This window comes from Tamandua tetradactyla, chromosome 12 (genome assembly GCF_023851605.1).
Source record: "Tamandua tetradactyla isolate mTamTet1 chromosome 12, mTamTet1.pri, whole genome shotgun sequence".
NCBI lineage: Eukaryota > Metazoa > Chordata > Mammalia > Pilosa > Myrmecophagidae > Tamandua > Tamandua tetradactyla.
The window spans coordinates 25,481,337-25,494,155 of NC_135338.1; the positions used below are offsets into that span (position 1 = coordinate 25,481,337).

Consider the following 12,819-nt stretch of genomic DNA (forward strand, 5'->3'; position numbering starts at 1 on the left):
TTATAAACCATGACCATGTGGGGTTTATAACAGGAATGCAAGGGTGGTTCAACACAAGAAAATCAATCAATGTAATACAGCACATTAACAAATCAAAAGGAAAAAAAATCACGTGATCATACTGATCATTGCTGAAAAAGCATTTGATGAAATCCAGCATCCTTTTCTGATAAAAACACTTCAATATGGGTGCACAGGTGGATCAATGGTAGAATGCTCACCTTCCACACAGGAGACCCAGGTTTGATTCCCAGACCATGCACCCCCTACCACACCCCCTCCCCCCAAAAAAAACACTTCAAAAGTTAGTAATTGAAGGAGACTTTCTCAATATCTTAAAAGGCATATACGAAAAATTCATAGCCAGCATCATACTCAATGGTGAGAGATTGAAAGGATTCTCCATAAGATCGAGAATGAGACAAGTATATTCAGTGTCATCACTATTATTTAACATTGTACTAGAAGTCCTAGCTGGAGCAGTTAGACAGGAGAAAGAAATAAAAGGCATCTATGCTGGTTTAAATGGAGTATGTACCCTAGAAAAGCCATGTTTTAACTCTGATCCATTTTGTGGAGGCAGCCATTTCTTTTAATCCCTGTCCAGCACTGTAGGTTGGAAACTTGATCAGATTATCTTCATGGAGATGTGACATACCCAATTGTGGGTATTAACCTTTTATTAGAGGGAAATGCGACTCTACCTATTCCAGGCGGGTCTTGATTAGGTTACTGGAATCCTTTAAAATAGGAAATATTTTGAAAAAAGCTTCAGAGCCATGAGAACCATGAGAGCTCATGCAGCCAGAGATCTTTGGAGATGAAGAAGGAAAATGCCCCTGGGGGAGTTTCATGAAACAAGAAACCTGGAGAGAAAGCTAGCAGTGTTGCCATGTTAGCCATGTGCTTTTCCAGTTGAGAGAAATCCTGAACGTCATTGGCCTTTCTTGAGTGAAGGCAACCTCTTGTAGGTGCCTTAATTTGGACATTTTTATAGACTTGCATTAATTGGGAGATTTTCATGCCCTTAGAACTGTAAACTTGCAACTTAATAAATTCCCCTTTTTAAAAAGCCATTCTGTTTCTGTTATATCGCATTCTGGCAGCTAGCAAACTAGAACAGCATCCAAATAGGAAAGGAGGAAGTAAAACTTTCATTATCTGCAGATGACATGACCCTATACTTAGAAAATTGAGAAATCTACAACAAAACTATCTGAGCTAATAAACAAATTCATCAAAGTGGTAGGATACATGCAAGATGAATGTAAAAAAAAATCAGTAATGTTTCTATACACAAGTAATGATCTATCTGAGGAGACAATTAAGGAAAAACTTCCATTCAAAATACTGACCAAAAGAATCAGGTATCTCAGAATAAGCCTAACCAGGAATTGTCAAGGATTTGTATACAGAAAACTACAAAAACATTGCTAAAAGAAATAAAAAATGACCTAAATAGATGGAAAGACATTCCACGTTCATGGATAGGAAAAGTTGAACGCCATTAAGATGTCAATTCTACCCATACTGATCTACAGATTTAATGCAATAGCAATCAAAATCCTAACAACCTACTTTGAAGACTTGGAAAAACTGGTTATTAAATTTACACAGAAGAAGCCAACACAACAAGCAAACTCACCACCCTCCCACTGTCTATGTGGGACATGACTCCCAGGGGTGTGGACCTTCCTGGCAACGTGGGACAGAAAACCTAGAATGAGCTGAGACTCAGCATCAAGGGATTGAGAAAACCTTCTCAACCAAAAGGGGGAAGAGTGAAATGAGACAAAGTGTCAGTGGCTGTGAGATCCCAAACAGAGTCAAGAGGTTATCCTGGAGGTTATTCTTACGCATTAAGTAGATATCACCTTGTTAGTCAAGATGTAACGCAGAGGCTGAAGGGAGCTGCCTGAAAATGTAGAGCTGTGTTCCAGTAGCCATGTTTCTTGAAGATGATTGAATAATGATATAGCTTTCACAATGTGACTGTGTGATTGTGAAAACCTTGTGTCTGACGCTCCTTTTATCTACCTTGTCAATAGACAAGTAGAACATATGGAATAAAAATAAATAATAGGGGGGAACAAATGTTAAAATAAATTTAGTTTGAAATGCTAGTGATCAATGAAAGGGAGTGGTAAGGGTATATATAATTTTTTGTTCTGTTTTCATTTTATTCCTTTTTCTGAATAGATGCAAATGTTCCAAGAAATGATCCTGATGATGAATATGCAACTATGTGATGATATTGTGAATTACTGATTATATATGTAGAACGGAATGATCAAAATAGGAATGTTTGAATTTATTTGGTGTTTTTTTGGTATTTAAAAAAATAAAACAAAATAAATTATATATAAAAAAAATTTACACAGAAGAGAAAGAGACCCTGAATAGCTAAAGATATCCTAAAAAAGAAGAGTGGAGTGCGAGGACTAACACTTTCTGATGTTATATAGTATAGCTTACTGTAAAGCCACAGCGGTTAAAACAGCATGGCACTGGCATGAAGTCAGAACTATCGACTGATAGAATTGAATTGAGACCACTAAATCTATGGGCAGTCATCAAAGGTGATGGTGGAGTTATACAGAGACGGTCGGGTTTAAAATTGAGTATGATTACTGAGTCATTATACTGACATTTCTTTTAATCTCCAGTATCTTGGAGCAGCTAGTAGTGAAAGCCTAAAAATATAGAAGTGTAACCCATATCAAACTCTGAAATCTGTTCTATAACCAACTGTTGCAATGTGCTTTGAAATTTATTGCTTTTTTTTTTATGCTATTTACCACAAAAAAGAAAAAAAAAGTTGATTGTGATGATAAATGCATAGCTATATGGTGATATTGTGGACCACTGACTGTACACTTTGGATGATTACATGGCATGTGAATATAAAATACATATCACTAAAAATAAATTTTTAAAAATTTCAAGAAAATGGATAGAAGTGATGGTAACTAATTAGCAGTTTTATAAGTAACACTGCTATAATTGAAGGTGAATATGATTAAAAGAGGACATACAGTTCCATGTATCACGTTGATTAAATCTATAATTATAAATACATTCTTGCATGAACTATTTCAAAGGTTTGATATTGGATAAAGAGTCAATAGTATAGGGGTATATGGGGGAAACTAAACATGCATGCTATGGCTAATAGTTAACAGGGAGTTATCAACAGTACCACAGCATTATCAGGGGAAAGTAATTGGGGTGAGGGACAAGTGATAAGGGATAGTTTTGATTTGATATTTGGTGATATTGTGTTTGTCGGTTCTTTCTGGCTATGGACCAGAGAAAACTATCTAAAATTGAGAGTACTGCTGATTGTGAGGATACTGCAAGACATGGCTTGTTTATTTTGGACATTATCCATGATGCCCAATAGATAGAGGGAGTCAAAAGGTATAATGACTGAGAATCAGAATGGCAAACTGTGATACATTTATATAATGGAATGTGGTGTTCTTCAAAATAGAAGAACATAGAGAGGCATGCAACAAGTTGAATAAATCTCTGGGACAGTGTGTTGTGCAAAATAAGCCAGAAAAAAAAAAAAAAAAAAAAAAGAACAAATACGCTAAGTCTCTTTCAGAAAATACTTATAGGAAAATTGGAGCCTAGATTATAAGCTCTTATGGTAGCCACACTTAGTTTGAGGTTGTAAGTGTATTTCTAGATTCTGAGACACTGAGCTATATGCGTGTTGGCTGGTATTTCCCTGGAACTTTGAGTAACTCTGTGACACCTAAGACCCAGAAATGGAGTGCCTCAGCCCTGAAAGTTAGCACTGCTATATACAGTAATAGTAAAGTAACTAAAAAAGAGATCAGGCCTCAGAGATAAGAATGAAGCTCTGGCTGGGACTAAGGCAAATCAGAATACAATGTAAAACATGATAGTGGGGAGGGCCACAGTGGCTCAGCAGGCAAGAGTGCTTGCCTGCCATGCCAGAGGACCCGGGTTCGATTCCCGGTGCCTGCCCATGTAAAAAAAAAAAAACAAAAAAAATCATGATAGTGTATGTACTCTAGACCTTTACCTACTGTATGAGACCAAAGGCACAGAGATGTATTATGTCTAGAACCTAAATTTTCTGTAATACACAGTCTAAATCAATCTGTCTGGATAGTTCATTAAAACAACTGGATAGTTCATTTAAACCTGGAATCCAGAATGGGAATGAGGCCTTGTAATTCTGTATAGCTTAATGTAATACCTTGATATATCTCAGACTATGGTGGGCTGATAATTAAAAAGTATTGGTAGAGCCCCTTGGGGGTCCAAAGGAAAAGAAATGAAACTATTAAGCTTTCACATCTGGGAAACCCCGAGTACCCTCTCAACCATGGGGACTTCCAAGAATACAAACCAAGCCCTGGATTTTGAGGCTTGCCCTTATGAAATTTATTTCTGCAGTGAAGAAGCTAAGATTACCTATAATAAGGCTTAAGAGTGCTTCCAGGAAACCTTTTTTGTTGCTCAAATGTGGCCTCTCTCTCTTTAAGCTCAACTGCGCAAGGAAAATCACTATTCTCCTCACTATGTGGGACATGATATTCAGGGGTGTAAATCTCCCCGACAGTGTGGGGTGTGGATTTTCGGGATGAGTCTGGCCCTGGCACTATAGGATCCACAACACCTCAATGATTGAAAGGGGGAAAAAAGTGTAATAAAATAAGGCATCAGTGGCCAAGAGAGATTAAACAGTCAAGAGGCTATTCTGGAGGCTACTCTTATGCAAGCTTGTTAAATAGTGCTAATTGTCATGGTCTGCTAAACCCCAACCAACATCTCTCCTGTTGACTCTTAAGAATACCGAGGGCTTGACCTGAGATTCTATAAAAGTTTCATGTATTAAGCTTGCTTTCCTAGAACCTATAATCTGCAGAGGGTTCCTAGTCCTGATAAATCCTGAAATCCAGAGGGACCAGCCTCTCCAAGATTATCAATTAATTACATCCTGCTCTCCTTTAGTGTTGCACCCCTTCTCAACATATTGCCTAAAGATCCCCATAGCTTGGGAAAAGGATCAAAGGAGAAGGAGGAGGTATAACAGAGAAAGTAGGATTTAACAAACAAGTACAACTGCTGAATCATTATACTGATATTCCTTTTAGTCTCCAGTGTTTTGGAGCCGCTAGAAGGAAAAATCTGAAATAGTGGAATGGTAACCCATAACAAACTCTGAAATCTGTCCTGTAACTACTTGTTGAAGTATACTTTTAAAATTATTGCTTTTTCTTTTGTTATATTTCATAATAAAAATGCTTAAAAAATAAAAGAAAATGGCATCATTTCAAATGGTATTATATGACAATGTACATTAGTGAATTAATTAATGAATTTAGGTAAGAAGACAGTAAAAATTCAAACCATTTTCACTGTCAATATTGAAAGTATGACAAAATTTACAATAACGGAAGTTATAGACAAATGGAAAATTCTATAACTACTTCCATATTCTCAATCCCAGCCTCACCAAAACTTTGCAAGTTAACCTGCTTACCTTTCCTCGGGCCAACCATTTTTCTAGCACAAGAAGCCAGACCCATGCTAATCTTGGAGGGTTGATGTCCTGCCCACATCTGAAAAATGTGAAAAAAAAGTTTGTATTGACCTTTTCTCTCTCGTGATCCAAGATTTAGATTTCATTGCTTAGTCTGTTCTAAACATGAACAGGCAAGACATTGTCGTAGTAAGAAAATTTAAAATGTATTTGACACTTCAATAAAACATTCTGAAGCAGAATAAAGGTAGCAGCTTTCAATAAAAAACAAAAGGGAAAAAAAATCTCAATCCCACTTCTACTTCCTTATCTAGTCTTCACTATTTTTAAACAAAATAATAATACATAGAAAATCATTATAGCTAGTTATCTTTTTTGAACATAGAAATGGAATCAAGTGGTCTTAACAAAAAAAGAACTTCATAAAAATTTATTTTGAACTGTATGTTAAAAACAGAGTTAAAAGAATCCATGTGTCTTTCTATGAAGTCACTAATTTAAATTAGTAACTGGCTAGAACCCAAAAAAATAAAGGAGAAAAAAGGGTAAAAACAGTAAGAGAATCTCTTAAGTCTCCTTATGTTACATATGCAAATATGGTATGTAAATAGTAAATCACAACAAAGTAAGGAAAAGTAAGGGAAAGATTGAAGACTATATTTGATCTCTACACCAATAGTCGTTAATAATACTCTGAGGAAAAAACTTCATTAAAAATCTAGGCTGGAGGGTGCATGAATGGTTTAATGGGCGAATGCTCGCCTTACATGTGGGAGACTTGGGTTCAATTCCCAGATCATGAGCCACCCCCACCCCCACCCCTGCCCCCGCCAAAAAAAGAGAGAAAAATCTAGGCTGCAGAACAGATCAGTGGTGGACAAGGATGTAACACCAGGAAATAAGGGAGTTCTTTTGTGGTGACAAAACATTTCTGTATCTTGATTGTGGTGATGGTTACATGAATAAAACTGCATAGAATTATACACACACACACCAATGAATACAGATTTTAAAAACTGTGAAAACTGGATAAGGTTTGTGGTCTAGTTAACAGTAATGTACCAATGTGAATTTTCTGGTTTTGTTATTTTACTACAGCTATGTAAATTGTCACTATTAGGGGAAGGAGAAAGGGAGAGACGAAGAGGTGGGGAAAGAAGGGATGGTGGGGAAGGAAAGGAAGAGTACAGGGAACTCCACTATTTTTATAATTTCCCATGAGTCTATATTTCAGAATAAAAGGTTTAGGTGAATATGCTTCTTATCCTACAACAATAAGTCTTCAGTTTCATAAGCAAGAAAGGAGCAGGGTTTGCTCTTCTGGAGGGAAGAAAATGCATTTCAAGGTTTCAAGCAGTAGGTTCCACCCATCTACTTTAATGATCATAAACAAGAAATGGTGGTTTTGGACACACTTTTATGGCCTGGCTTAAATCCATTTCCAGATGATAATCTAAACTAATGGTACATAACTGAACATATAGGAGAGGTAAATGTTCAGAGGGTATGAAACATACTCTGCCTCTGTGAATTCTTCAGAGGACGGTTGAGTGGGGCACATTGACCAAAGACCAAATACTGAAACATGCATCTCCATCCCTGTTACTGCCCAGCAGGAAGAGAGATAGGTCGCTTACCTCAGCAGATTTGGACACTCCACCAGTGCCTCAAGTATGTCTTCCACCCTCTTTGGGATATCCCCTTGTCCCTCTTGTAGCTGAGGTATACATGCCTGTGCCAGCTCCCATTCTCCCCTCCGCAAGCATTCACAGAAAAATCCAAAGAGCTGTTTCTGTGAAGCAGCTTCCTCTTTTCCAAAAGGATGATGCATTTTCCCAGCACAGAGCGCGGGGAGATAGAAAAATGAGTTATGCCGAAAACATACTCAGTTTTCTCATTCGTGGAATACCACCTAGAAACAACACGCACCAGAGTGAGAAGAAACGGAAGGAACCATATTTAGAGAAACTAGCCACGAGGACCCCGATTTGGAAAGGCGGGGCTTACTTTCCTAATTATTGTTTTAAGTTTAATTAGACATTTTACTATCCTCTTATTTTGAGAACTGCCTTCTTTCCTCAGGGGTGGATTCCATCTCTCTGAGCATCCTATATTTAATATTACTCGTCGTGTTACCAGGGAGGGCAGACCCGTAACTCCACTTTCGTATTCCCTCGTGAACTTTATGCCCAGTCGGGCTCCAAATCCCCAGGTGGTCGCCTTCGCAATGATTAGAAATTCCGAATAAAACCAAACAAACCCTAGTTTGAGGTGAAGAGACTAATCTGTGTCAGAACTGGAGAGCGGTGGGGGAGCTGAGGCGCAGGGACTGTCCCTACAGGGGTCGTGAAGAGCACCCTGCCTTCTCCTGGGAGCCTGACACTCACCTGCTCCGGTGGCCCACAGCAATAGGGTTTTCAGCGCCGCCATGTTTGAGTGGAATCAGGTGACAGCTCTCACCCGGGAGGGTGGGGAGCATGGAAAGAGTGACAGTGAAAGCCGCTAGGCCTATTGGCTCAATGCAGGGAAGATGCAAATGAAGTGCCATATTGGTTTGGTGCACGTGACGCCGCCGGTCAGGACTAGGGAAAGGAAGGAAACTTGCAAGGAGTAAATCAGCTACCGGATTTCGTACTATCCCTGCCAGTTATGACAGCTTCTCCGCTCAACTTCTTCAGTTCTTTCGGGCCAAGCAGGTGACAGAAATAACTTGGCTCCTTGATTTTTTCTTCCGCCTTTTCTTGTCCCTAGCTTTTGAAGTTAACAATTAGTGAGAGCCAACCACGTGACAATGTATTGCCAGGCGCTGGGGATACTCAGAGCAAAGAGACCTGGAATCTCCATTAATTCTATCCACCTGGGCTCTCCTATTCCCGAAACCCAACGGAAGTGAATTCCCATTTTCTTTAGTGTCACTCCATTCATCTATTTGCTTGTTCACCCAATAACTGTTAATTGAACGCTGCGTTAGGCTGTATTCTAGAAGCTGGAATTACAGCTTTGCATGAGATGCGGCCCCTGCCCTCAAGGAATCTACAGTCTAGTGAGGTGTGCAGGCCAGTAGTAAGGATGCAGCGGGTTAATTTATAAGATAGTGGTATGCACAGGTGAGATGAGAGCAAAGAATGAGCAAAGACTTTTCTCAAAGATAAAAATCTGAACTCGGGTCTTGAAGTATAGGCTTATTAGATTTTGTCAGCTGTTTTTAAACCAAACCTTCTCTTGGTTTCTTTCATGCTCTTCCATCACAGACTAATCTTTCCCCAATATGCCTGGTTCGGTTTGAGCAATTTAATACAGTGTTTTCACAACTACTTCACCACTCTGAAAAAGGCAAAGCAAAAACAAAAAGCTCTCTCCCCAAAACTCTTCTATGATAGATGAATTCTCATCTATTTCCCAAAAAACTAGCATGCTTCTCTGCTCCGTTAAGCAATTTTAAAACAGAGTGATAAAAGAGAAAATCCCAAGCCAGGTTTTTCCTTGCTTCACACTTTTGGGTTTTGGTAATCACTATATTGAGAAACTGGCTGACACCCGTTTTCCGTAGCCTGATAAGAATTTGAACTTCAATTCCCAGTAAGCAGCGGAGCCAACCTGGGCCCGTCCTGCCTCCGATTGGCTAGTGCAGGCAGCGGGACGGCCCAACCAGCGCTTCGGTTGTTGCTTTGCGGCGCTTTCCGCGGGGCACCGTGTAGGGGTGGGGAAAACTTTGAAAGTTGGCTGCTGCAGACCCGGTACTGGAAAGTTTCCTGTGGGGGGCAGTTGTGGGTAATTGGGGTGCGATCATTTTTCCTACTCATTCCCGGGCCCGTGGGTAATTATTTTGGGTGGGGTCAGGCATTTTATGTGTGTGTGTGTGTGGATGCAGAGTACATCTTATGTTAGTAGGGGTCTTCACGTGTACTTCGCCGCGGATCTGGGGGTTTCTGGCCTTCTTTTGTGGGGATTGCTTGGAAGCTGCACCTTGACTCTGGATGCTATAGAAAGCTCATTTTAGAGGTTTCTGGGTTGTCTAGTGCGGGCACTTGGGAGTGCAGGCAGGGGAGCCTGCCTTAGGGGAAGTTTAGGGACCAAGCCTCTTCAAATCGTGTTGAATGGGAGGTAGTAAGAGCGTAGAATCTGGAGACAGATCCCTGGATTCGAATTCGGCCTTCGCCATTTGCTAGCTGTTTGACCTTATACAAGTTTCTCAACTCAGTACCTCATTATCTTTGTGTGTAAAATCAAAACTTCCGAAACGCTTGGAACAGTGTCTGGCACGTAATAAGTAAATATAAATATTAGCTATTATTGTTACTTCACAGTTTTCATGGAACATCTAAGAAGATTTTTCTTTTCTTGGTGGGGTAGAAGAGTATTCAATTTCCACGGTGATTATTACCCCTCCCCCCAATACATATGAATACTTTTACACAGGAATTTACAGTCTCTAGTTGAAGAAATAAAATACAAGCCATAAAACCCTGTTTTAAGATTATGTAAGATATGTACAAATCGCAATGAGAATATTGGCGAGGAAGAAACCACCTGGAAGGCTGTGAAGGATAGTCCTGGAGGCAGGATGGCGCGCTTGTGTAACCTAACAATTCACTATTGTGGTTGCAGAGCAGATTATGTAGGAGGCAGCAAAATCTGTTTGTTGAATGACTTGAGAAAGAAAATCATTGCTAACTTGTCACTGCGACGGGCACCACCCAAGTCTCTTAATCCTAGTTACAACCATATGGAGTAGATACTAGAATTATTTTCTTTTTGCAGTTGAGGAAATGGAGGCACCACCAGAAGGGTCAGGTTCTGAACCTCGCAATCTGGTGTTGTATGAATAAGGAGGAAGTGAGGAATCAGTTTATGAAGGAAAAAGCTTTATGCAATCATAAGAAGTTTGGAATTTATACTGTGGTCTGCGGGGGGCCATGGAGGTTTTACAGGGTGGGTGTGAGGGAGTAACTTTTTAGGAAGATAGCTCCTGCAGGATTGTGACCCTTACCTGACTTTTGCTGGCGAGTTTTGTGCTTCTTCCTGTTTTCCCTCAGGATGTTAACTACCAATTACAGTACCTTTTGCCTGGTCATAATGGTGTAGTTTCTTGACTGAGTTCCAAAAGGGGAATTTTTGTATCCTGGAGTTTAGGGAGTGACCAGAGGCAGTATACAACAGTCTAGGCAAGTGATGGGGGTGGCCCTATTAAGGCAGAGATAACAGACTTGATTATTTTTAAAGTCCTGGTACTTTGGGGTTTATAGTTCTCTTTTTTGATTGAATTCATCAGTCTAACTGATGTCATTGCCCAAAACTACCTGCTCTGAAAAGACACTAGGCAATGATACAGTTTATGTCATCAGCAGACTGTCTGTTAGGGAAACTAATACTAACACTAAACAGTCCCATTGAGAAAAATGAAGTGGATGGATTTTGACTCTGTGTGTGTGTGTGTGTGTGCGAGTACGAGAGAGAGAGTTAGTTTTAATTATGTTCAGAGAATTTAAATGCTAAATAGAAGCTTGGGCCACAGTATTGGAAATAAAGAAATATCAAAATTATCAATATATAATTTTGTTCTAAGCTGTTACTCTCTTTCCGATAATTATATTGTTTTATCCCCTGGAACATGAACAGTTGCTGTTACTACTTTGTCCAAGGGATATTTTACCATCTCAATGAGATGCCCAGCCTCTCCTTTGTATACATTATTGAAAGAATCACAATGAGTCTATTCTAACCTTCCTGTTTTTCTGCCAAAGGAACATATTTCATGAGCCTAATTCTTCCCTTTTAAAGTTCAACACAATATTTACTTGTATGTGGGAATGTGAGCCGCTAATATAATTAAGAACAATTTCTAATCTTGCAGTTATTAATAACAGTTGAAATAATAATAACTCTTTGGATTCAGAAGGTTTGTTCTGACTCAGAAAAGGGAGAGGGAAAATATGATCATGGACTTGTAGTAGAGTGTTATGATTGAGAGAGTAGGCCTAGGGTCAGACTGCTTGGTTTTGAATTCTATATGTACTTTTTTTCTCGTGACAAAGGACTAGCTAACCATTCCAGGATTTAGTTTTCTTATGTATATAATAATGAGGCCAATAATCAACTTTTCTTATAGAGTTGTTGAAAAGATTAGATGAGATAATATAAAGCTATGTACCATTGTCTGATATAAAGTAGGTATTCAATATATTTTAGCTATTGTACAATGAACCCATTTGTTAGTAAAAACTTTTTAGGAGTGTTGTTTGGAAATATATCAAATAAACTTTATAAATGCTTTGAAAAATTTAAAATGCTATGCAGATGTCAGGTAATAGTATTATATTCATATAATAAGTATCAAAGACTTATTGTATGAAATGGATATTTTGATGTTGCTTCATTTTTTCTGTGTGCATGTTTGACAGTTTTCTTTCCTATTTAAGGCACTAAAAGACGCTATAGCCTTCCCTGATTGCATCAGTAGTGTTTTTAATACTCTACATTTCATTTTGCACATGGGGAAGTATGAAGAATTTTTTATTTTGTAGAGTATTTTGGATAGCCCATCTAATATTGCATTTTTTTTTTTAATGTTTTATTCAAGGTTATTCTTTTCTTTGTTGGATCTGGAGGCATGGGTAGTAAGAAACTAAGACGAGTGGGTTTATCCCAAGAACTGTGTGACCGTCTCAGCAGACATCAAATTTTTACCTGTCAGGTAAATTTTTTAAAACTTTTTTTTCAATGAGAAATTTTATGTAGAAATTACTTTTAAGTATACCTCAATTATTCTTACAAAAACTTAAGTTTTCAAAAAAAGGATAAATGACAGTGCTTTTCCATAGGCTAATTTTAAGTTACAAGTTACTTATGTTGCATTTTCAAATGTGATTTGATTTACCCAAATTCAATATTTTTGCATTTTGGGAGGAGACTCTCATGGCATAAGGTAAGGTACATCTGTGACATTTATTTTGGAATTCCAAAGAAGTTTTATCCAATTTATAAGACATTTGTGGATACATGAGAAATAAGACTTAAAATGGTTAGTTTCTTTGCTTTAAAGGATCATTTCCTTCTGAAGGAGCCAGAGAAATACATTTTAAAGCACAGTAGTGAAGCAGATTCCTCTAGGAGGTTAATTAAGATTTAAGGTTTTATCTTAGGATTTTATCCTTAAGATAGATTTTCAGAGCAGGGTGCAATTTTTTAAAAAATTACTTTTTGGGTGAAAGGTATTTTTGGTTTCTCTGTTATGCATTTAAATAATCCTCATGTTCATATGTTGGAATGCTTTTAAAAGTTTAAAATTTAATATT

The 12,819-nt window shown here is 38.3% G+C and overlaps 2 protein-coding genes across 9 annotated transcripts in view; one reads left to right on the top strand and one right to left on the bottom strand.

Moving 5' to 3' along the window:
* ZFYVE26 (zinc finger FYVE-type containing 26) overlaps positions 1 to 8,052 on the bottom strand; it is a 95,986-nt gene extending 87,934 nt beyond the window's left edge. The window contains exons 1-3 of the mRNA XM_077122810.1: positions 7,912 to 8,052; positions 7,162 to 7,436; positions 5,525 to 5,603 (exon numbers count right to left, since the gene is read on the bottom strand). Coding sequence (XP_076978925.1) covers positions 5,525 to 5,603; positions 7,162 to 7,355 — 273 coding nt within the window. The 5' untranslated portion in view covers positions 7,356 to 7,436; positions 7,912 to 8,052. The remainder of the gene's footprint in view (positions 1 to 5,524; positions 5,604 to 7,161; positions 7,437 to 7,911) is intronic.
* A 38-nt stretch (positions 8,053 to 8,090) lies between these two features.
* RAD51B (RAD51 paralog B) overlaps positions 8,091 to 12,819 on the top strand; it is an 889,743-nt gene continuing 885,014 nt past the window's right edge. For 6 of the 8 annotated variants that reach the window (XR_013160322.1, XM_077122815.1, XM_077122814.1 and 3 more), the window contains exons 1-2: positions 9,175 to 9,261; positions 12,105 to 12,218. Coding sequence is in view for 7 of the 8 variants with exons in the window: in XM_077122815.1 (XP_076978930.1) it covers positions 12,135 to 12,218 (84 nt within the window). In the remaining variant the exon portion in view is untranslated. Of the gene's footprint in view, positions 8,221 to 9,174; positions 9,305 to 12,104; positions 12,219 to 12,819 lie in introns of those variants that run through there. The other 2 variants (XM_077122813.1, XM_077122812.1) reach the window with 2 other exon arrangements.